At 44.0% G+C, this 23,843-nt stretch overlaps 1 protein-coding gene across 2 annotated transcripts in view; it reads left to right on the top strand.

Annotated features, from left to right (window-relative positions):
* Positions 1-20,398, top strand: part of ELK3 (ETS transcription factor ELK3) — a 70,970-nt gene extending 50,572 nt beyond the window's left edge. Inside the window, exons 3-6 of one of the 2 annotated variants that reach the window (XM_081250183.1) lie at positions 1,742-2,524; positions 11,241-11,366; positions 12,111-12,233; positions 17,757-20,398. In XM_081250183.1, the coding sequence (XP_081106309.1) occupies positions 1,742-2,524; positions 11,241-11,366; positions 12,111-12,233; positions 17,757-17,855 (1,131 nt within the window). In that variant the 3' untranslated portion in view covers positions 17,856-20,398. The remainder of the gene's footprint in view (positions 1-1,741; positions 2,525-11,240; positions 11,367-12,110; positions 12,234-17,756) is intronic. The other variant, XM_081250184.1, reaches the window with a different exon arrangement.
* The last annotated feature ends 3,445 nt before the right edge of the window (positions 20,399-23,843 follow it).

Below are 23,843 nucleotides of genomic sequence, written 5' to 3'. Positions count from 1 at the left end.
TTTTTTTGCGTTATGCAGGCCTCTCACTGTTGTGGCCTCTCCCGTTGCGGAGCCCAGGCTCCAGATGCTCAGGCTCAGTAGTTGTGGCTCACGGGCCTAGTTGCTCCGCGGCATGTGGGATCTTCCCAGACCAGGGCTCGAACCCGTGTCCCCTGCATTGGCAGGCAGATTCTCAACCACTGCGCCACCAGGGAAGCCCTGAACTAATTTAAAATGTCGTCTCTACTAAGGGGGCTCTTTGATTCTCTCCCTCCAACTTTGTGTGGAAATGGGAACAACCTTAGGCGTTAGAATTAGTAGATCTTGTAGCTCTTGAGCACATCACTTCCCATCTCTGAGCTTATGTCATAAGGATGGTACCTTCCAGCCTACAAGTGGGTTCATGTGAGATCAAATGGGATCACTTGTGCATAATGCCCAGGACAGAGTAGATGCTCAGCAGCAGCTACTTTTCAAGCTCTTCTCCCCCAAAATGATTTTTTTTTTTAACCCTCATTCATACCCAGGTTTGTTTTTTTTTTTTTTTTTTTTTGCGATACGCGGGCCTCTCACTGTTGTGGCCTCTCCCGTTGCGGAGCACAGGCTTCGGACGCGCAGGCTCAGAAGTCATGGCTCACGGGCCCAGCCGCTCCGCGGCATGTGGGATCCTCCCAGACCGGCGCACGAACCCGTGTTGCCTGCATCGGCAGGCAGACTCTCAACTACTGCGCCACCAGGGAAGCCCCCATACCCAGGTTTTAAGAGGAACAGTTTGTAAGGAAGTCCTCTTCCCACAGGATGGTGCCACTACCTCTCTGTGCTTGAGGGAGACCATCTTTGTCTGCCTTGAGTACCTCGGGCCCGGCAAACATTTGATAGAATTTGCTAATGTTCGGATTTAATAAATCTCAAGAACAGTACAGCCTTTAAAATGAAGTCCGTTCTCCCAAAGGGGGTGGAAACTTTTGCAATGAGTATTGGTTTTCATTTACATCCTAATGTTTGAGGATGGGAGCCATAAACTGAAGATCCAGAAGTAGACACCAGCAACTGAAAATACTGTACGAATGTCGTGAACATCCAAGTAGACACTTTGTTCTCTCCTCCAGTGGCTTTCTTGGCAGAGAATTAAAAAGGAAAAAAATGGCTGCATGATTTAAGAAAACACTGTGGTGTTTTGGTGATAATAACTTACGTTTCTATAATGCTTTCCAGCTTACAGAATGCTTTCCCATTATTATTTCATTGAATTCTCACAAGTCCCAGAGGTAGGTAAGACAATACTATATTATGGTAAAGGAAACGCTGCCTCTACCACTTACCTACCATGTGGCTCTGTGGGTTATTTAAACGCTCTAAGCTTATTTTCCTAAGGTCTAAAATGGGAGTTGAATCATCCCTTTCTTTTAGGATCGCTGTACAGATTATATGAGCTAATGCATAAACAATACGGGCGACATACTAAGTGCTTAATAATTGGCAACTGTTACTATGTTCTTAGGTATAATGATCCTCACTTCACAGATGAGGAAACTAAAAATGGCCAATTTGCCGAAGATCACACCATTTGTACTTAGCAGAACTGGAATGCAAATCAGATTCTTCGGCCCTCAGCTTTAGTCCTCTTTCCGTTACACCTTAGCTGACATGTGCCATCAGGACTGTTTCAGTGCTTCTGCCAGCAAGGTCCCCCACAAGAATGAGCCTCTTAACAGTTTCTCTGACGCACTCATCTTTTCCACGTCTGCTTTTGTGTTCACAGAACATCATCAAGAAGGTGATCGGGCAGAAGTTTGTGTATAAGTTCGTCTCTTTCCCGGAGATACTGAAAATGGACCCTCACGCGGTGGAGATCAGCCGGGAGAGCCTTTTGCTGCAGGACAGCGAGTGCAAGGTGCCCCCCGAGAGCCGCGAGGCCCACAGACATGGCCTGTCCGCCCTCAAGAGCGCCAGCCGCAACGAGTACATCCACTCGGGCCTGTACTCCTCCTTCACCATCAACTCCCTGCAGAACCCACCCGAGTCCCTCAAGGCCATCAAGACGGAGAAACTGGAGGAGCAGCCGGAAGACAGCCCTCCCGTGGAAGAAGTCAGGACTGTCATCAGGTTTGTGACCAACAAAACCGACAAGCACATCAGCAGGCCCGTGGTGTCCCTGCCCTCCACGTCTGAGGCCTTCCTGGCCTCGTCCGTCTCCGCCAAGATCTCCTCGTTAATGTTGCCAAATGCCGCCGCCAGCATCTCGTCTGCCTCACCCTCCTCCTCTCGGTCCCCGTCCCTGTCCCCGAACTCGCCCCTCCCCTCCGAACACAGAAGCCTCTTCCTGGAGGCCGCCTGCCATGACTCGGATTCCCTAGAGCCCTTGAACCTGTCATCGGGCTCCAAGACCAGGTCTCCATCTCTTCCCCCAAAGGCCAAAAAACCCAAAGGCTTGGAGATCTCCGCGCCCCCGCTGGTGCTCTCCGGCACCGACATCGGCTCCATCGCCCTCAACAGCCCGGCCCTTCCCTCGGGATCCCTCACCCCAGCCTTCTTCACCGCCCAGGTAAGAGGCGTCTCCGTCGTCCTGGCTGCCCCCAGACTCAGTGGCTTAGTGGACGGGAGGGAAGAGCAACCGAAGCAACTTCCTTCTGATCTTCAGAGGCTAATCCGAGGGCCCCTGTGGCAAAGTCACTGTGTCATTGTGCAGGGAAATTACTTTTCCATGCCCAGGTGGGAGCATACACAAGAGGAAAGGCTTAGGGTATTGGCTACAGTGGGATGCTTGATTGGTTTCTAGCTTTTAGGGGCCTAAAGTGATCGTAAGATGGAATACGCACACTGGCCGTCAAAGCAGATCCAAACAGTGATTTCCTAGGGAAAGCGGAGCAGGCCAGTGACGTTTCAGAAGGCGCTTGGGCTTTATGAAAATTTTATGGGAGAATCCTCTCTGGGGGGCCCTTGATAAGTAGCTATTTGTTTTCTGTTAATAAGAAAATAGATGCTAACCAATACGGCCATTGCAGTCGTCAGTGGGGAGCTGGATTGTCCTGGAGTCTCTAATAAGAAATGCAGGGGCCACATCAAACAGTGAGAAGGAGAAGCTTCAGTAGAAAACAGTGCTAGTCTGAGAAAGCCCAGGTCCACAGCATAGGGGAGAGGAAAGCAAACTCGTGGAGCAAGACCAGTCTTCGGTGCTATTAACTCCAACAGGAAGGCGGCCTTTTCCTCTAAATATGGAATTCAGATGCTCACTCTTGTCCAGCTGGCAGCTGCAGGGCAAAGGCAGGGCAGGTACTGGTAAACCGACTTCCGCTTCCTCTGGAAAACTGGATGCGTTTCAGTGGCAGAGGTTAAGTGCGTTGGCTTTGGGGTCACAGACCTGGATTCAGTCCCTGGCTGCACTGCTGGGTAGAAACGTGACTGTGGGTACTTGCTCTCTGAGCCAGTTTCCACATCTGTGCAGTGGATTGTTGTGAGGATTAAAGGGGATAATGGCCGTGGGAAGAGAGCTGGCTACAACCGGCAGGTTTTAGTATCATGTGACTTTGTGGCACCAGGGTGGGGTCATGCTTGAGGTGGGTAGGAGCTCTGTCCCCTGCCTCTGTACCCGTCGCTGTAGGTGTCCTTGCTGTCACCATCATTAGTGGCAGCATAACTGAGCTGCTCATGTGTGCCAGGTACTGTTCTAAACACCGTCCATGCACCGTCTCAAGTTATTTTTCATCACAGGCCCGTGAAGGAAATACTATTATTGTCCCATTTTTCCAGCAGAGGTAAATGAGGCACGGAGGTAAAGTAACTCATCCAAGATCACACAGCTAATAGGCCACAGAGGTGAACTTGAACCCGGTTAGTCCGCTTCAGAAGCAAGTAAAACGCTCTCGGCATGTGCACTGGGAAAATGCCCACTTGTCCCTGATCATGAGACGCCCGTGGAGTCTGCAGGTAGCTGAAAGCAGCTCTTGGGCATTTTCCTCTCCATGGCTTCTCCCAGATGATTGTGGCCCAGGGATTTCGTGTCGGCTCAGCTTGTGAGCTGGTGGTGACGGCAGGCTGCTGCGGAGGGGAGGGCTAAGGGCTCCGTTACAGGCAGAATGAGCATGTGTGCTCTTAAATGGGGCATTTCCTGACCAAGCAAAGCTGTCCAGTGACTAAGGACCGCTGAGTAAATGGCTCAGGCACAGTGGCTTCCGATGTCGCTCAGAGAAGTAAGTAGAGAAGCAGGCCGGGGGTGCAATCTGAGGATCTCCTCCCCGGCCTCCTCTGTGTTTCCAGCTGTGAGGTGTAGAGAGGCCTAGAGCCAGGCCCAGGCCAACTCTGATTTCGGTCTCTGCTTTCTCTGTGTATCACTGTCTCTGAACACATGCCAGCCCTGTAGTCGCGTCGGAGGAAAGCGGCTTGGGCTAGCCCTGTGGTTCTGGGCCTGGACATAGTGAATTTAGGGAGGCTCTGGGCAACAGGACTGAGGATGTGTGACTGGGCCGAGGGGAGGGGGGACAGTGACACGAGTTAGGGACAGAGGGTGGATGTGGAGGAATGGATGCAAAGCTCAGGACTGGGAGACGGCATCTACTAGAATGGCCTGCCAGCAGGGAGGGGGAAGCACGGGAAAGCCGGATGTTTAACAGAGAACCTGTGCCTTAGGGAGATGCGCGGGCTGGTCCTCCCAGGCCGTGAGGGCGGGGCCTCGACCTGCGGGCCACGACGTCCAAGGCATGGGAGGGCGCTTCCTGAGGGGAGAGGGGCACAGGGCAGGATCTGGACAAGAAGGACAGGAGAGGGGCAGTGGCAGCCTGGGCCAGGGGAGGGGCTTTGGATCAGGTGTGAGGGGGTGGCGTTGGGGGCTAGGTAGTGTCTGAAGCCATTCAGAGCTAAAGGAGTCAACGGCTGCCCTTGGGGGATGGCGGAGTCTCAGGACTTGAGATCCCCTCACCTTCTAGCGGGCTCAGCTCTGCACCTGGAGCGCCTGTGGCTGACAGGGAGGGAGAGGAGAGGCCAGGAGGGAGACACCAGAGAGAGCAGAGGAAGGGCAAGACTCAGGGGTGGGGTGTTCCCCCAGGTGGCTTCTCTGAGAGCAGACAGGAGAGTCAGGTGGTTTTATCTCGACTTGACAAGCCCTTGAGTCTTCTAGGATTTCGGGGAGGCCTCGAGTCCGTGAAGGATTTGGATTCTCAGAGAACAGGAGCTGTTTCAGGTGCCCCAGAAACTCACGCACCAGCCCCTGGTTCTCCAGTGCACAGTCAGAATCAGCATCAGCTCCCTCAGCAGTTCTCCTGAAGTCCACTGGGCCTCAAACTGAGGGGTGAGCCCATCTCCCTGAAATCGCCCCCAGGGATGGGAGTGGACTCCTGTTGGCCCCCAGGTCAACTCTGGGGGGTTCCTCTCCACCCAAGGGAGCGTGGGGCGTTTCTCTCACAGGCAGCAGTGGCGCCTCACTCCGTGGCTCACTGGCTTCTCTCCTCCCTTAGCACTTTCTGTCGCAGAAACTCACACTTTCTGTGGGGTGTGCAGTGTGTATGCAGAAACATTTGGTTACCTGTGGGGACCGCCTATCAACTTTCTTCGTGGCTAGCTTTAAAAGAGATAGAAGTGTGCTGTAATAACTTGATACCCTGAAAATGAAGTTCCCAAGAACTTGTATTTATTCCAAGAATGATTTATATTTTATTGATTCATTTATTCCAAGGATAATTCCCAGTTAGTTTCAGCTAGAAGCGTGGCAGGAGGAAGGGTAGGATTAAGCATGTCTTGGCCTGCTTAGGGTCATGTGGTTACAGTGCCCTCCAAGGACCTTATTAAACCACATACCTCGTGTAGGCCCAAATTCGGATTAGAAATTTCAGGCTGCAGCACGATGAGCATGAAAAAGCGTCGGCATTCTGCCACTCCCCCAACACCATAACCGCCACTCCCATCAAGAATACTTGTGGCACATCTGCTGGCACCCATACAAGATGCAGTTGAGATGAGTCTCCTGAGTCTTTGAGAAACGATTACAAAGGTAGACAGACACGAGGAACCCCCCCCCCGAGGCAGCCCCAGCGTGGACTGTGAGGAACTGAGAAAATGAGAATACAAAAGCCAGCTGGCACCAAGGAGTGAGGTAGTTGGAGCTCAGCCACCGAGGTCACATCGGGCTGTTGCTAGAAAAACAGGAATGTTATCTCTGATGGCATGAGCTACAGAAATTGAGATGGGGGTGGGGGGAGGAGCCAGGATGTGAAACCCTCCTGGTTTCCAGCCAGGCACCGTGGAAGCCCAAATGGTGCCAGCTGGAACTTCTGATTCTCTGTATCTTCTGCATCTGGGTGTCCCCTGTCCCTCCTTCCTTCCATTTGCCTCTTCTCTTTAGCCTCTCCCTCCTCCTGTCTTACCGATGTAAAGTTAGCTCAGAATCAGAGGTTGGCTCATTGCATGTCCCTCCATGTAGGCCAAGACCTCTGTTCACCTCACACGTGATGTCTGAGATGTTGAACTCAGATATGCACGGGCACCAGGGCGTGAACTCACGTCAGTCTGAGCATGCATGCCCCGGGCTAGTTTATTAGTAGCGGCTTTGGGTTAACACTGAGTAGAGCCAGCTTGCTGAGGACTGAACCGCTAAAGCCCCCCTCCTGCATTTACTGATGCGAATGTGACAACCTTGGGCCCAGATCGTAAGGTGGGGAAGTTGGGCGTAAGGTGGACGCGTGTGGTGTGGAGTCACTGGCTAGACCGCCTCCTGGCGCAGCTCTGGAGTCGTGTCCATCTTACCGTCTCTTTCGCCATGATCCCAAAAGGAAGTAAGTTTGGTGTTTTTCTCCCCTTCGTCCCACTCCGTAACACTGCCCTAGCTCGGCCTGCAGCTTTCTCCAGGCCCTACAGAAGAAGGGTGTCCTTTTAGGAGCTCTGTTCAGTGGAGGATCTCACTGGTAGACTTTGGGGTGACTTGACACTCCAGCTGAAGGTTCTTGCTTCTCCCAGCTCTGGATTGCCTAAGATGAACGAAGTGTGACCGTCGCCCTCCCTCTTTCCACCCTGGGGCCTGTCTTTTCTGTAGATCCTTTGTGGATCTGCCGACTTCTCCCCAGTCCCACCCTTCTTCTGTTTTTTCCCCCTCTTACCGTGGCTGCCCTGGACCAATAGGGAACTCTCCTGTTGGTCCTCTTTTCCTTCAGAGCCGCGCATTCAGTGCTACGCAAACTTCTGTGTGACTCTCCTTCTGTTTGGAAGTGCTTAAAACCATGTTTTTATTTGAATTCAGACAACTCTAGGAGTTTCCAGAGGTTCACTGTCACCTTTTGAGGATTTTTTTAACCACAAAATGGCACTGTCATGGATTCTGTTGGCATCCATGGGAGATTAAGATTAGAGATGTTTGTTGCTACAACCTGTCCAGCCATCGGCTAGGCACCTGGAGATACGGAGGTGAGCCAGACAGACACAGTTCCTGTTCTCATGAGCTTACAAGCTTGCTGTCCAGTAGGTAAAGAATAAGGGCAATATGTAACGTGCGGTGGTGTGAAATTATACAGGGCCCTGGGAACTCGCTGAGGAATTTAGACTTGTTTTGATGGGAAATTAATAGCTGCTGAAGGTGTAAGTCAAGGGAAACAAAAATCCCTGTTAGAATCTATCAACAAGTAATTATTTAGCATTATCTGCAAATCACAGGAAGGACACCAAAAGTACAAGTGCCTATTTTTATGACCTTAGGACCTAGCCATGACAAGGCATACACACGCACAAGATGGCACACGGCAAGAGCCAGATACACAGTGCAGAGAAGTACCTTAGGAAAAGAACGGGGAAAGAACATGTAGTTCAATTCAACAAACCCAGATTGAGCACCTATCATGTCACGGGCTTTGATTGGAGCTGGGGGTGCAAACGTGAATTAGATAGTCCCTGCTAGTTGGGAGGGAACTCGTAACTTAAGTTGGTTAATATACTATCCCGGACGCAGTACAAATGGAATTCTTAGGTATAAAAGGAATACTAAGGAAGAAGGTATTAACTTTCTTGGGGATGGGGAAGGGTGTTGAAAAGGTGTTCGTGGAAGGGGTGATCACACTTGGGCAGGGTGTTAAAGGATCAGCGGCAATTTATCTGGCACGTGGGGTGAAGAGGGCATTGTAGGCAGAGGAACACCTTGAGCCAAAGCATAAAGATGTGCAATGGGGCTTCCTTGGTGGCACAGTGGTTGAGAGTCCGCCTGCCGATGCAGGGGACACGGGTTCGTGCCCCGGTCCGGGAAGATCCCACACGCCACGGAGCGGCTGGGCCCGTGAGCCATGGCCGCCGAGCCTGCGCGTCCGGAGCCTGTGCTCCGCGACGGGAGAGGCCACAACAGTGAGAGGCCCGCGTACCGCAAAAAAAAAAAAAAAAAAAGAAAAAGATGTGCAATAGCCTTGTGCATTAGGGCAGAACAGTAGTTCAGCAGGAGGGGAGGATACATTCCAAAGGTAAAGGAAGTGGTGGAAGATGGAGCCTGAGTGACACAGTGAGAATTGTGTTTTAGAAACCATCCTGATGACGTGGATAAGGGAGGGGAGAGGCTGGAAGCAGTTAGGAATATGACTGTAAAATTCCAGGTGAAAGACAACGAGGACCTAAGGCTGTGACAGTGGCATGAGGCGAAAGGTGATGGCTCTGAGGGACACAGGGACTGCCACCAACGGGACTTGGCGATGGGTGTGGAGGTGCCAGGGGAGAGCCAGAAGTTGAGTATGAGTTTCACGGAAGGAAAGAAGCTCGTGGGGAAAGGTTACAGGTCCGGCTTGGGCTGTGCTGAGTTTGAGGAGCCTGAAAGACATTCAGGAGGAAACACCCAGCTCAGTTGGGGCTAAGGAGAGAGTCTGGGGATGGTCAAGTGGTGGTTGGTTAATAACTGCAGAAGCAGATACGGTCACTTGTGGAACGGCTGTAGCCCAGGGGACCATGGGCTGAGTGGTCAGGACAGTTCTGGAATGAGTGCTAAAGAACTAGTAGGTTGGAATTGTGTGGTGCTCAGGACACTTCAACCGAAGCTGGTGGGGGGGGCGTGCGGGGAGGGGGGGTGGTTCACATGAAACTAGGCGATGGGGGAACCTAGAATTGTGGCCAGGGAGGTTGTACTCTTTTTTTCCCTGAAACTAAACCCAGTGTCTTAAGGGGAGTGTGATTCAAGTGGCAGTGATGAGAACAGATTGGAAGGGAGAGACCAGAGGCAGCTGAGCTGCTTCAGGTGGCAGTTGCCGAGTGCTACCGAAGTTGATAGGGGCTTGGATGCAGCAAGACTGCAAAGGAGGGGGTAAACAGGAGAGTCAGTTCCAGGAAGTGCCCACAGGCCATGCCCAGAGGGTGTGGCAGGGGGTGAGGGGAAGGCATTTTGCACCTCAGTGACTGGATGCAGGGTCATAGACCGGGCTGTGAGTACAGGGATAGTGTCTTGTTTTACCGTTGTTTCTCTGGCGCTTGATACATACTATGTACTCGGTCAGTATTTGTCGAGTGGCTAGATAAATGGTGCTCCTGTTGATAGAAATGGATGCGTCATAAACACTGGATTTGGAAAGAAGGTGGTGAGTTTGTGCTGTCTGGTTGAGGGGAAATCAGGAATCTCCTTTGAGGAGGTGGAGGGCATTTTGATGGTCAGAGGGCATGATCCAGGAGGAAGGCACTCAGGAGGGGTGTGTCTGGACAGTGTTCACTCACCAGGTTTAGCTCAGATATGAGGGCTTTCTAGAAGGCTCAGTATTAAGTGTAAGAAGAACTGAGTGGGGAGGATGAAACGAGGTCCTGAGAGGAGGGTCTTTCCCCTTGAAAATGAACACCCATTGCCTTTGGGCCCTAGGGCATCCCCTTCCCTGGCAGGTGCCAGGATCAGTCCCTGTCTGCCATTCAGAAGAGCTCATTTGCTAAGACATTCTTCAGTGAAGGAAGAGGAAGCGTGCGTTTTGCTGGTGGCTTCTTTGTTTAGCCTCTGCCTCGGGCTCAGCTTACCCTCCATGACTCAAGGTGCTTGTGGAGAGAGGCTGTGAAAGCTCACATGATACCAGAGATAACCCAGGCCAGGCTTTATAGGAATTTTCCCTAAAAGAACAACCAACCAGTTTTTTTCTCTACGGCCACAGATCTTCAGGCAGAATAGGGATGGGAGGGAGAGGAGTGAATGTAGTCATTTTACAGTATTTATTTGCATGTATTATAGAAGACATTTCTTAACATGAGAAACAGAAGGCTACTGTATTCTGAGTATATCCTGTATCCCTTAGAAACAAATTCTCAAATTCAGACATGGGTATGAATTTTAGACTATGAAAATATATTCTACACCTCGTATGTTGCTCAGAGGATTAAAAAGAAATGGATATATATTTATGGCCATGGATGAGAGAAAGGTAGCTAGCTATGTTTTGTAGTTTAGCAGATTCACTGTCTCTTTAGAGCTGTGAGACTTTCATTGGTAGGTAAACTAGGAGGCCCTGAACACATTGGTTAGTAAATGTTAATGTGGCATACTGTGGTTGGGACCTGGCTTCAGAGTAACATGCAAATACTAGTTCTCAGATCACCTGAGCTGTGGACTTGACCCTACCATGACTGAGAGGAACCTTAAAGCACCAGCTGACTAGGTTGGTTTGTCTGTTTCAGAACATTAAGTACTTTTCCATATACAGTTGAGGATTTCTCCCATGAATAGGTGAAATACAGTTCATCAAGTATACTTTGAATTAATTACTAATGATAACAGTCCTGAACACTTATTGAGCATTTGCTCCAGGCACATATTAAGAGCTTTACATAGATTATTTATTCTTCCTAACAATCCTGTAATGTAAAAAACGTAGGCATTTTTCTTCCTGTCTTGCAGATTAGGAAACTGAGGCATAGAAAGGTAACCTAGCTAGTAAGTAGTGGTTCTGAGATTGGAACCCTGGCAGAGCCCATGTGGAACTGCTAAGCCTGAACCGTTAGGCCAGATGGCCTGGCAAGTTTGTGAAATTGCCTTGAATTAGAACAAATGGGAAGCTTATCCAAAACAAGTATTTATCCTAGTGACCTCATAGGTCATTCAATATGTAGGAAATGCTGTAGAACCAAAGACTCAAATAATTTGAGTCTGATCAGCAGCTTGATTGAGAACCTTTGGATGTTTGTCTCCTTTCCACTGAACAGAGCAGACCTTTCATTTAAGCTAAATGTTCTGGATAATTAACGAAGCTGCTAGGGCCAATTCTAGGAAAAAAGAACACTTCAGCATCTAGCATGATGCAATCTGAAATGCTGGCGCCCTTACTGTCGTTCTTCCTACACAGAGCACCTTACTGACATCACAAAACCACCGAGGGGCCCCTCCTAGTCAGCAAAGGTACAAAACCACCCTGGCCAGGGCGCTTGGCTCCGCTGAGAATAAAAGCCATGCAGACTTGCCAGCTGGGGCGGTAAGTGTTGTTTCTTCTGCACTCTGGCTGGCTTGCAGGCCAGGACTCCTGCTGCGTGTATGCAAGCAAATGCAATCCTTGGCACTCTCCCAGGAAACCCAGAGTTCTGGCTTTATACCCAATCTGACAAGAAAGGATTCCGCCCCCCCCTCCAAACCATTGCCAGGGAGATGAATTCTCATGAACCCCATATCCGGAGTGAAATCTGGAAAACCCAGTTCAGAGCTTTTGATGAAGCTGCTACAGGGTATTTTAGCAGCAGATCCTGAAGTATTAAAGGGCTGTTGATAGGGAAAGTGAAGCTTGGGAGGCCCTTTAAAAAATGTGTGTGTGTGTAGCCAAAGGAATGGATGTCCACTGTAGAAAAATAAGAAAACATAGATAAGAAAAAGTAAAGCCCTTTTATGGGATCCCACTTACTTGTACAATAAATCTTGTTTAATGCGTGAGGAGGAGCAAATTGAAGAGCACCTGGACAAAAGTTGCTAGGAACTTGACTTTTCTACTAGAATGCTTAAGGAACGTAACGTTTCCATGCTTTCTTCCTTTATAAAACTGCTCATACAGTTAGCATTGAAGGAAATTAAGCTGCACAGCCCTGCAGAAATAACAAAGTTGTCAGATTTTCCTAAAATGGTGACGCTTGTTTCTTGGTTTGTGGCTAATGCCCCTGGCCACACTACTGACCACAGCTGGAGTCAGGTGATACCTGTATCAAACACTGTGTGTGTGCTTCTTTCCCAGACACCAAATGGATTGCTTCTGACCCCGAGCCCACTGCTGTCCAGCATACATTTCTGGAGCAGCCTTAGTCCAGTTGCTCCACTGAGTCCTGCCCGGCTGCAAGGGCCAAACACGCTGTTCCAGGTGAGCATTTGGAAACGAACTTTCAAATGTGGAATTTCTAAGGGATCTTTCCCCAGTAAATCCTGCAAGGTAATATTTTCACTAAATATAGGGCAGAACTCACTGTTTCAGTTTCCAAAAGGAATTCATGTTCACGTGGCTGCAAAAGGCTGTCTTCAGAGGCACGTATTTTCACTGAGGTGGAGTTCTCATGTCAGATACCCATAAATAGAACAGTTAGTTCTTGAAGTGTTTTGGATATTTTCACTGACTTATGAAAACTGGAAACTTATTAAGGAAAAAAATTGTTTTAATTGTATTTTATAAAATCTCATAAAAGACTTTAAAATACTAATCTATTAGTCAATGTAGTGACATCATAAAGTAAATTGAAAAATAGTGAACAGCTTCTCCAAACTGTAATGGAAAAGTTACCTGCATAATTCTATGAATCAGAATCAAGTTCTTGATCCAAAAAAAAAAAAAAGCTTCCAGGTCATATGGTTAAAAATGAATTAAGCCTCTGCTGTTTAATCTTATAAAACTCCCTGTACCAGGTAAGCACATTCATTAGGCATTCCCACACTAGAATCCTGCAGTAGCATCGCTTGCTATTGTGTGGAAATCAGTATTTCCTCTTGGAGACCCAAAGATTACTCACTGACCAAGATGTTACTGTTTGAATATGTGAATGTAGTATAGAAGGGATCCTAGGCATAGGAATGAAGCAAAACTGGATAAAGTACAAACCCCCTCTTGACCCGATTCTAGCCTGGTCTGTCTCATTCACCCTGCACCCGTCTGCCCCGCCCCCCAACATGGCTTACCCCAAGTTAGTTGTAGTTCTTTTGCTCTCGTTGCATCTGGCACTTGCCACTTTGTATTCAGCTGGCAATCTCCCCACTAAACTGTGGGCCCTCAAGAGGCCATTTTGTTTGCTGTGGTGTGCGCCTGGCATCTGGCACATTTCTTGGTACACAGAATGATGTTCAGTAAGTATCACTGGCCGACTAAGGAATGGATGCCTCAGAATTCATCAAGAGATGTCTAAGAAAGTTACGTGTTAAAAAGATCAGGCCTCCAGTGCTTTTCTGAGTTGTTCATTTTGCTTGTCAAGTTTAATATCTACCTCTGTGCCATGGGCTGTACATGCTGGTATTCAGGATCTCATTGGGAGAAGGGTGGAGCTAAAGAGGTTTTGATTACTATCTTGCTTCTCTGGTTTCCTAATAGGGTTGAGGTAGGGTGTCATGATGTGACTATATCCCTGGAGTAATCAGGTTTCTCTTCCTGGCCCTTCTCATCACAAGAAATTGAGGATATGGTCATGCACAGCCAATGTGGTGATTCTTAGCCATTTTAACTCAGGCAAGGAAACAAAAACTAGAAATAGCAAAAACCAGTGAGCAAGTGCAGTACTAGGCAAGTTTTAGATTAGTAATCTTTTGGTGGGGGAACTAACAGACCTTATTTCCTGGAAGTCTCCAGATGGGAGCAGCAGAGAGTTTCCGAGTAGAGCAGAAAGGAGAGTTAGTTGTATGGTGCATACGTACAGCCAGCTCCCTGGCGGTAGGGACTGTAATACTACTCTAATCCTAGAACCTAACACAGGGCCTCTCTAGGCTTCCCTAGATACTTGTGAATAATGAACGGACTCTTCCTTCCCTCCTCACTGGGAATTCTGCCACCTGACTGGTGCAGGGCTTGGTGACCTCCGAAGGAAGCCATGGAGAACTACTGGTTGGGAGGTCTTTGAGATCTCTTGCCTTAGACACTAAACCTTTTCCAGCCCGTTACTCCCAACAGGAACAGTGGTTTGTGTCCATAGTGATTCTACACATTAGTAGGGTATCAGGAGCTCTGGGAATTGGGAGATAGGCATATCCCTCCTCTTCAGTCACTACTGTAGACCAGTGGTTCTCAAAGTTAACGTGCAACAGAATCAGCTGGAGGGTGTGTTCAAATGCAGTTTGCTGAGCCCCACCCCCAGTTTCTGACTCAGAAGGTCTAGGATGGGGCCTGATAAAAACATTCTTTCAAGTTCCTAGTGATGCTGCTGCTCCAGGAACCACACTTTGAGAACCACTGAGGACCAGCGGTTCCTAACTGACATTTAGAATTCTGCAGAAGAAATGCTGCATTTAAAGGCTACCTGCTCAGAATTTTGATTTCACAAACTGGACCTGTCCTCTCTCCTGGAACCATGCAAAACAATTCCTGAAAAGGAAAGTGCAACCAGGTTTGGATGGCTGACAGGCCGCGTGGCCTTGGGCCCTAAGGAAAAACAATTTTGTACCTTTTAAAGTATTATTACTCTTCCTATGATAAGGGCATTGAGCTGGTGAAAGCTGAAATTAATTAGCAGTTTTGAAAATGGTAAAACAACATGGTAAGAAGAAGAATTTGATTTTTAATAATTAGACATGTCAAATGATGGGATTCAAAATTCAGATTAGTATCAACAGTACCCCTTTTTAAACTAATGAAAGTTAAGTTTCTTTAAAAATAGCAAGCCTCTATCACATATGCTATGTGAATGTGTTAGAGGAGGAAACAAGTTAAGACTTGGCCTATAGTAAGTTTTAAATGATGCTGGCAGATTTCCTGCTATGATGACTAGAAACGATCAGAATCCTTAGGCTAACAGTTGACAGAGCTGAGGGGTTTTGGCACAGAAGGTCCCCTGATATTACTATAGTAAGTGAGAGCAGATACTGAAAATCTTAAGGGAAGGAGAGTGAAGATATTATATTACCCTTTCTAGAAGAGGTATGCTTTGGAATCTAGACACATTTTAGTGAAGAGAGAGATGCCAAAGACATTGTGCTAAATCTAAATATACAACCTTGATTTATAAATAGAGATGGGTTACAGTTGGACCGTTTAGCATTTTAAGCTTGTCTTTAGGATGTCTGTTCCACTTTTGAAACAGATTTTGATCAGATTTGTAATACACCTGGTCGGTACAGCTATATCTTGAAACAAGGTAATTTTCAATTGAGGCTGTTTTCTGTCATTTTTAATTCAACAAATCTAACCCAGAAAATATTTGCAATGCTCTGAGGCAGGGACTGTGGGGATATACACTATGTGAATAATAGATGTGTAAACAAAGTGCTCCAGGAGCCCCATAGGAGTAGCTCTTTCCAGCTGGGGGCTGGACAGAGTGTCACCTGAGCTAGGAAGAAGGGCCAGGATTCTGGCAAAGTATATTCTAAATGAATAGATCTGCATCATTTGGATATGAACGTACATAGTCTGTTCTGGAAGGAACTGGGTGATAGGAGACTGGTTGGAAAAGCAGCTGTGGGATTTGAAGAGTATACCAAGGAGTTGTTAAGTGATAACCAGGGAAGGCTTTTTAAGCTGGAAATAGCATAACATCTCTAGAAAGGACAGAAGAGAAAGCATAAGGGGCAGGAAAACATGAGGAAATTTATACTATTCCAAATTCTGAGGGAAGAATCATCTTTTAGATAAGAACAGTGAAAACAGGAATATATTTAGAAGACATTCCAGAGGTAAAATTGAGAGGATGACTTAGTTGAGTGTAAGAAGTAGGTAGTGAAAACTAGGAAGAGGCAAGGATTACTAAGTGATTAGAAGACTGGGAATGCTACTGATAACAATAGTTACCATTTTTTTGAGGACTGCTGTATACCAGACATTGTTCTAAGCACACTTTTTCATGGCTTCTTATTTAATAGTCCCAATAGTTCTATTTGAAAAGATAACCAATTTCACGAGAAAAAGAAAAGATAACTAAGGCCCAGAGATGTTGCTCAACTTACCCAAGATTGCATGTTAGTAAGTGGCAGAGCCCTGATTCCTGTTCAGGGCCGAGCTCCTTACCACCACTCCTCTTGACTTAAGAGTGAGTGGGGAAGAGGCATTGGTGGGGATATCTAACTGACATCAGGAAATGTTTGTTGAGTCCAGTATAGGAGAAAGGAAGGCTGAGGACAAAAGTTGGGGAATGGGGCAATAAAGAGGAGTATGAACTATGTCAGAAAAGCCAGGCTAACCAAGAGAAACTATGACAACTGAGTATACAGAAATAAAGAGCACAGGACAGAAATTCTTCTGAAAACACCAATAAGATGGACAAAAACTGAGAGAAGATATAAATAAACTCAAAGAATGAAAATTCAAAATCTGCTCTTCTTCCAATGTTCACTCTTAATCAATGGGAATAGTGGTTAGGAGCACGCCTTAAATAAAAAGAGTATAAGCTAAATGCAAATAGATTTGATAACCCAGCTGAAATGGATAAAATTCTATGTAACATTAAAATTTCAAGTGTCAGGAAAGAAACAAAAACCTTGAATAAACTGAAATAGTAATGAAAGAGCACCATCCCCCAACCCCTGACAAAAATAAGTTGGGCAGTTTGGTACAGAAAGCACAGTATCCTTCAGAGTTTAAACTTGGCTTTACTGCTTCTAAGCTATGACCTTTAGCCAATCAGAACTTAACTGAAATCTGTTTTCTCATCCATAAAATGGGGATAACCGAACTTTTATAGGCTCTAGATATCAAATGAAATGACAACCACTGATAAACTGTAAGGGACTAGACACATAAGTTACTGAAATAGTTTGAAAACTGCAAAAATATATTTACTTGTTCTACAAATATTGTACTTCTAACACATGCCTGGCTCTGTAGTTTGATACTTACTGATGAAGTGAAGTTTAACATTTAGCTTATCTAGACTAAATAGGAATTAAACTAGAAGACAGCCCAGGAGAGGAGCATTGTGACACATATCATCCTGGACAATGAAAACCTATAGTTTCCACCAGTTTTAAAAGGAGGTCTTTAATTATTTCATTAAAATTAAATGGGAGTATAGCTGCTGTATTTTAGACCTGAAAGGTATCAAATCATATACCTTTGTCCTATTTATCATCCTAGTTACCAACAAGACAGAAATTAACTTTAGTCTTTAAGTTTGGGCACTTATGGGTGATCTCTCTACTCAGTTTGATATTGTTTATCATTTTAATTAGAAAGAATACTTAAAAGATTTAGAAAATAAGAATATCTTTAAAGATAAGAACCTTCCTCATTTTTAACAGTTACCAAGAAGCATCATTGTAGTACTCTGGAAAACTGATAGCCAATTTCAAAGTACAGTATGAGAAGTTAATGATTTACATGCAAGGAATCAGTTTCCTGGTTTTCAAAATAATTTTTCTTAGTATTTAAAGCAAATTATCATTCTGAGTAGATTGGAATCTTTTAGAAATAGTATTAGAACATACTTTAGCAACATATAAAGTACATATTTTTTTCTACTAGCCTAGGCACATAAAATAATTAGGGACATTTTCTAAGCCTTAGCCTGTTTGCTGTATGTAACCTTGATTTCATTGTCATCTCCCAATCACACATTCTGTAAAATAATGGGCAACTGACCTCTATCAATCACAGGGGTGATGAGAGAACTGATCCACTATGGTCTGTCTAGGAGTGTAAAGAACTCAGGTCTTCCCGATGGATTTGCAATAACTATTTTAAAAAATCTTTTGTCCACTACAGTTCCCTACACTGCTTAATGGCCACATGCCAGTGCCAATCCCCAGTCTGGACAGAGCTGCTTCTCCAGTACTGCTTTCTTCGAACTCTCAGAAATCCTGATGACATCTGGCCACAATTAAAGACTCATTAACTGATGAAACAAATTTGTCCCCATGGGCTAGTTTACCTGTGTCGTGAGAAGGACGTTGTGAAACCCGTCTGTTAATTTGGTTTGCACTTTTCATAACATGGATGGTCTAGATTTATGTTAGCATTTTAAAAACTTTTTTATATTCAAGTATATATGAAAATCTGTTTTGCATTAAGTGAATTTTAATGTTTTTGTTTTTATATCTTCTTAGCTCTTAAGTGTTGAACACTGTTGACAGTGAAGAACTTTTCTTAATGGTTTTCAATGTAACTAATAAGGATGTGAAGCTTTTTTCCTCTTTAACTCTGCATATGCTGAACTGTGCTTATATACACTATAACCAGCTGTGCCTTCCTTTGCATTTAGTTTAATGTAAATGATTTATATATTTTTTAGTATTAAGAGAAATTGTTTGAAAGACAAAAATTAGTATCAAACAGCTCTCTAGTAGAATTTCATTATTTTTCACAAGTAGGCAATATGAAAGCATTCATATTACTTCTTTTTTGCTTTCAACTGTATGAGAATTGCCTTAGAACCCTCTTTTGAACTGAAATTCAGTGAATATAATGTCCAAGTAATGTTTTTATAAGAAAAAACTAAGCCATATTTAGACAATAAACTTCCATAAAAGAAAATATTCTAAAGTGCATTTTTTGAGAAATGAACGTTGAAAGGCTAGCTTCCTGTTTACAATCTTTTAGACTCCTTCCAAACAAAAACCTGAGATGGAAAAGCTATATAAAGTTCACTCTATCCATGCCCCTGGAATATTTCCTAGTTTAGCACATTCTTGTTTAAAAAAATTAACCTGGTTCTCCCAGTTTTCCATAGAGAATCATACCTCTCTGACGCATTTACTGTATCGTTATGTTAGGGTTTCTCTACACCCCAGAAACTATAATTAACATTTAAAAATCCTATGCTTTGGAAGAGGTTCACAGACTGGTGATGAATACAAATAACAAAGAAACAGTTTTGTAGAAACAATTTTTTTGTAACACCCGGTGTCTTCATGTGTATAGGTATACCCTTGCTTGTGGAAATTGAGAGGTGTAGGATACACTGCTTTATGTATTACTGTTTATGGTGAGAAGGAAGGAAAACTGATAAAAGAAATATGAAATTCTTCAGGAACCTCATCATTGTGGAACTGAACTGATTATGTAACAATTTGGAATGCTCAGCAGTAAATTCTTCTGTGCAGTGTAGTTTTTAGAGCAGCGATAATAGAAACATATTTTCTGCTCCTTCAAAACATCAGCAGGCACTAGTCTACAGTGCCATTCTGTATATGAAGTAGTAAAGCTCTAATGTAAGGTACAAGGACTGGAAAGTGCCCAGTGCTTTCAAGTCAATATTAATACCTATAACAGAAACCAATTTGAAATGTGGCCAAATAATTCGATCCAAATGAGGCATTAAATGGCAGGGATTATGAGAAAGGGTAAAAAATAAAGGTTGCCAAAACAAGTATTCTTGAATTTTCAGGAAATCTAAAATTTTGTTTTGACACTTACAAAGCTTGAGATTTTCAAGTGGAATTGAGCATCTCTGTGTTTGGGGATGTATGCCCTTATCTGGGGGGAAAAAGTCCAAACACTCCAATATGCATCTTTGAATATAAAATAATGGGCCTGGTTCCAAAATCTCCAAATGGACACTACTATCACTCCCTTATAGGCTAAGGATAATTCTGTACATTTAAAATAAAAGAGCTGGTCCAGGGGACTGGTATTCACCAAACATAAAATGTTACAAGAGGCCTTTGAAAATGCATCCAACCACCATTTCCAGGTTAAGGACACTGCACAGGAGAAGTGGGAGTTGCCTAAGGCTACATAGTTCATTAAAGGTAGAACAGTGATTGGTGCTCAGTCCAGTTCTAGTTCCCCATGCCTAGCTATAGGTAACTACTGGTCCAAAACTGTATGTTAGGTAGAAAAAAACAAAAAAGGAGCATTAAAAAAACCCCATTTTGTCAGATAAGAGCACACCTCAAATTCAAGATTCTTACAAACTAAGTCAATGTGCAAAAACCTCAACCAAAAATATTATTTTAAATGTAAATGTTGAATGTAAATCTGATTCTTGTACTCCCTTCCTCCAAATACTATGATTAACATACACTCTAGCTCCACTTATTAGAAATGGAAAAACACAATAATTTTTGATGGATCAAAAAACTCACTATAACACAGAGAACTGGAGGTATTGAAGTATAACACTTATAGCTCTGACTCATTCTGTGTGTTGGGTTTGTTTTTTTTTTTTTAAACAATTATTTTAGTCAGAAAATAGGTTTCAAAAAACTTAATAACTTTGTTTTCCCCTTTTTATATGTTTGCTTGATCAGTGTTAAAACGCTATGGTAAAGTTTTATAGAACTATAACCTAAACGTTGGTCTCTTTGTACACATCTTTTCTATGACTGCAAATCTTCATTCAACTTTCATATATGTATCATTTTTACTGTTATTTTTGTTCAATAAATACTTTGTGATAAAAGGTGTGAAGAGGCAAGTGGATTGGTTTACTTCCATTTACTTGGGATGATCCAAATTCCACCATTCTATAGGGTATAAGTTGGAAAATGAATTGTTATTTAGCTTAAATATTGCACATCGGAACATACTACGTATATATAAATCTTATTTAAACACAGATATTTAAGGAAACAAATACACTTATTGAGGTTGAGTTGGGTGGAAGGGAATGGATTTGAAAAGTGGTCCTGTGATCTTTTAAATCTGAAGTTCTATCTGTCATTCTGTACTGAGATAGGGAGGTAAGGAGAATGGGAAAAACTAAATTACCATTTATTCTTTTAGCTACAAATAATATCAAGAAATTAAAGCCATCCTGCGTTCATGGATTAAAGCACTTAATATTGTTAAGATCACAATACTACCGAGAGTGATCTACCAATTCAATGCAAATCCTATCGCAATCCCAAAGAAACTTATTTTCCCCAGAAATAGAAAATCCCATCCTAAAATTTACATGGAATTTCAAGGAACCTTGAATATACAAAACAATCTTGAAAAACAAAGGTGGAGGACTTACCCTTCTTGATTTCAAAACTTCTAAAGCTACAATTAATTAAAACACTGTGGTACTGGCAGAAGGACAGAGATGTAGACTGAGAGAACAGGACTGAGACCCCTGAAATAAACCCTCATACCTATGGTCAACTGCTTGTCAACATGGATGCCAAGACCATCCAGTGGGAAAAAGAGTTCTTTCAACAAGTAGGGCTAGGAAAACTACATACTCATATGCAAAAGAATAAGGTTGGACACTCACTTTACACCACAGACAAAAATTAATTCAAAATGGATCAAGCCCCTAAATGTAAGCACTAAAACTATAAAACTCTTAAAAGAAAACAGGGGAAAATATTCATGTTCTTGGATTTGGCAATAGCAACTTAAATATGCCACCAACACCAGAGGCAACAAAAGAAAAAATAAACCGGACTTCATTAAAATTAAAAACTTCTGTATATCAAGAGGACACCATCAAGAAAGTGAACACAACCCACAGGAGAAAATAATTAAAACTCATATACCTCATAAGGGTCTAATCTAGAATATATAAAGAACTCCTACAACTCAACAACAAAAAGACATCCAACCAAATTTTTCAAAGGGCAAAGGACTTGAATAGACATTTCTCTAAAGCAGATATACAAATGGCCAGTAAACACATGAAAAGCTGCTTAATACCCAGTCATTCGGAAAATGCAAATCAAAACCACAATGAGACACCACTTCACAGCTATTAGAATGAATATAATGGGAGAAAATTTTAAAAGCAAGGACGAGGAGAAACTGGACCTCATATATTACTACTGAGAATGTAAAATGGTACAGTCACTGTTGAAAACAGTTTGGTGGTTCCTCAAAAATGTAACATAAAATTACTAACTGACCCAACAATTCCACTCCTAGGAATATAAAACCCAAAGAATTGAAAACAAGGGCTCAAACAGATGCTTGTATACCAGTGTTCATAGTGACATTATTTACAAGAGCCAAAAATGGAAAAAACCAGTGTCTATCAACAGATGAGTGGATAAGCAAATGTTGTATAGCTGTACAACGTTATTCAGGCATGAAAACAAATGAAGTTCTGAAACATGCTACAACATGGATGAACCCTGAAAACATTATGCAGGTGAAATAAGCCAGATAAAAAACAAGTGTGGTATGATTCCACTTACATGAAATATCTAGAATAAGCAAATTAATAGAGACAAAAAGTATTGGATTGGCCAAAAACTTCATTCAGGTTTTTCCGTATAACATCTTACAGAAAAACCCAACCAAACTTTTTGGCCAATCCAGAATATGAGAGGTAACCCAAGAGCTGGGGAAAGGGGAAAGCGGGGGAGGGTGGGGGCTAAATCTTAATGGGTACAAAGTTTCTGTTTGGAGTGATGAAAAATTTTGGAGCTTGATTGTGGTAAATGCTTTACAACACTGTGAACGTAATAATGCCACTGAAATGTATACTTACAAAGTGTAAAAATGGCAAATTTTATGTTATATGTGTTTTACCACAATTTTAAAAAATAGTAAAAACAAAAACACACAAAAATAACAACCACATGAACTGTCTTGGGTCAAAAAGATCGTTATAACATGTTAACAAGTACTCTTTCAAATGTAAGCTGATAAAGCACCAAATAGAATGCAGCCACTTCTATATATAGAGTAACATATTTAGTGTGTTAACAACATCACTTGGAAGGAAAACAAAAAGGCATCCTCTCTTACCTTTAAGAACCTTGTCAGTTTAAGATGAATCACGTGTTCAAGGTTCAATATTTCTGAGTTTCAATTCTCTTCACTGCAAAGTTTTCAGAATCTGAATGGTGCTCAAGTACCAAAAAAAAAAATCAAATTTCTTAGTAAAATGAAGAAACATCTCTAGCTTTTCCTAGGAAGAACAATTTTATGTAACTGCTGGATACAGTTCTTCACCTTTTATATGCAAGAATCAAACAAATGGATAACTATGTCAAATTTGCAACAAATATATAACGAATGAAATGAGAAGTCTGACAATGATACTTAAAAGTGCTATCCTATAAAATTACAGTAAAGATTATTAAATGAATGGCCAGCACAATTATAAATTAAATGCCATTGACACAGTGAGACATCTTAAGGAGACCCATTAAGAGAAAATAATCCCAGAGACTGGTTCAAGATTGCAGAGTAGAAGGACGTGTGCTCACTCCCTCTTGTGAGAGCACCAGAATCACAATGAACTGCTGAACAATCATTGACAGGAAGACACTGGAACTCACCAAAAAAGATACCCCACACCCAAAGACAAACGAGAAGCTGCAGTGAGACGGTAGGAGGGGTGCAATCACAATAAAGTCAAGTCCCATAACCGCTGGGTGGGTGACTCACAAGCTGGAGAACACTTACACCACAGAAGTCCACCCACTGGAGTGAAGTTTCTGAGCCCCATGTCAGGCTGCCCAACCTGGGGGTCTGGCAACGGGAAGAGGAATTCCCAGAGAATGAGACTTTGGAGGCTAGTGGGATGTGACTGCAGGACTTCGACAGGACTGGGGGACACAGAGACTCCACTCTTGGAGGACACACACAAAGTAGTGTGCGCACCGGGGCCCAGGGGAAGGAGCAGTGACCCCATAGGAGACTGAACCAGACCTACCTGCTACTGTTGGAGGGTCTCCTGCAGAGGCGGGGGGTGGCTGAGGCTCACCGTGGCGACAAGGACACTGGCAGCAGAAGTTCTGGGAAGTACCGCTTGGCATAAGCCCTACTGGAGTCCACTAATAGGCCCACCAAAGAGCCTGGTAGGCTCCAGTGCTGGGTCACCTCAGGCCAAACAACCAACAGGGAGGGAACTCATCCCCATCCATCAGCAAACAAGTGGATTAACGTTTTACTGAGCTCTGCCCACCAGAGGAACAG

This window comes from Mesoplodon bidens, assembly GCF_964165515.1.
Source record: "Mesoplodon bidens genome assembly, chromosome: 11".
NCBI lineage: Eukaryota > Metazoa > Chordata > Mammalia > Artiodactyla > Ziphiidae > Mesoplodon > Mesoplodon bidens.
The sequence above is the reverse complement of the archived record's forward strand: the minus strand, read 5'-3'. Positions and strand labels throughout refer to the sequence as shown.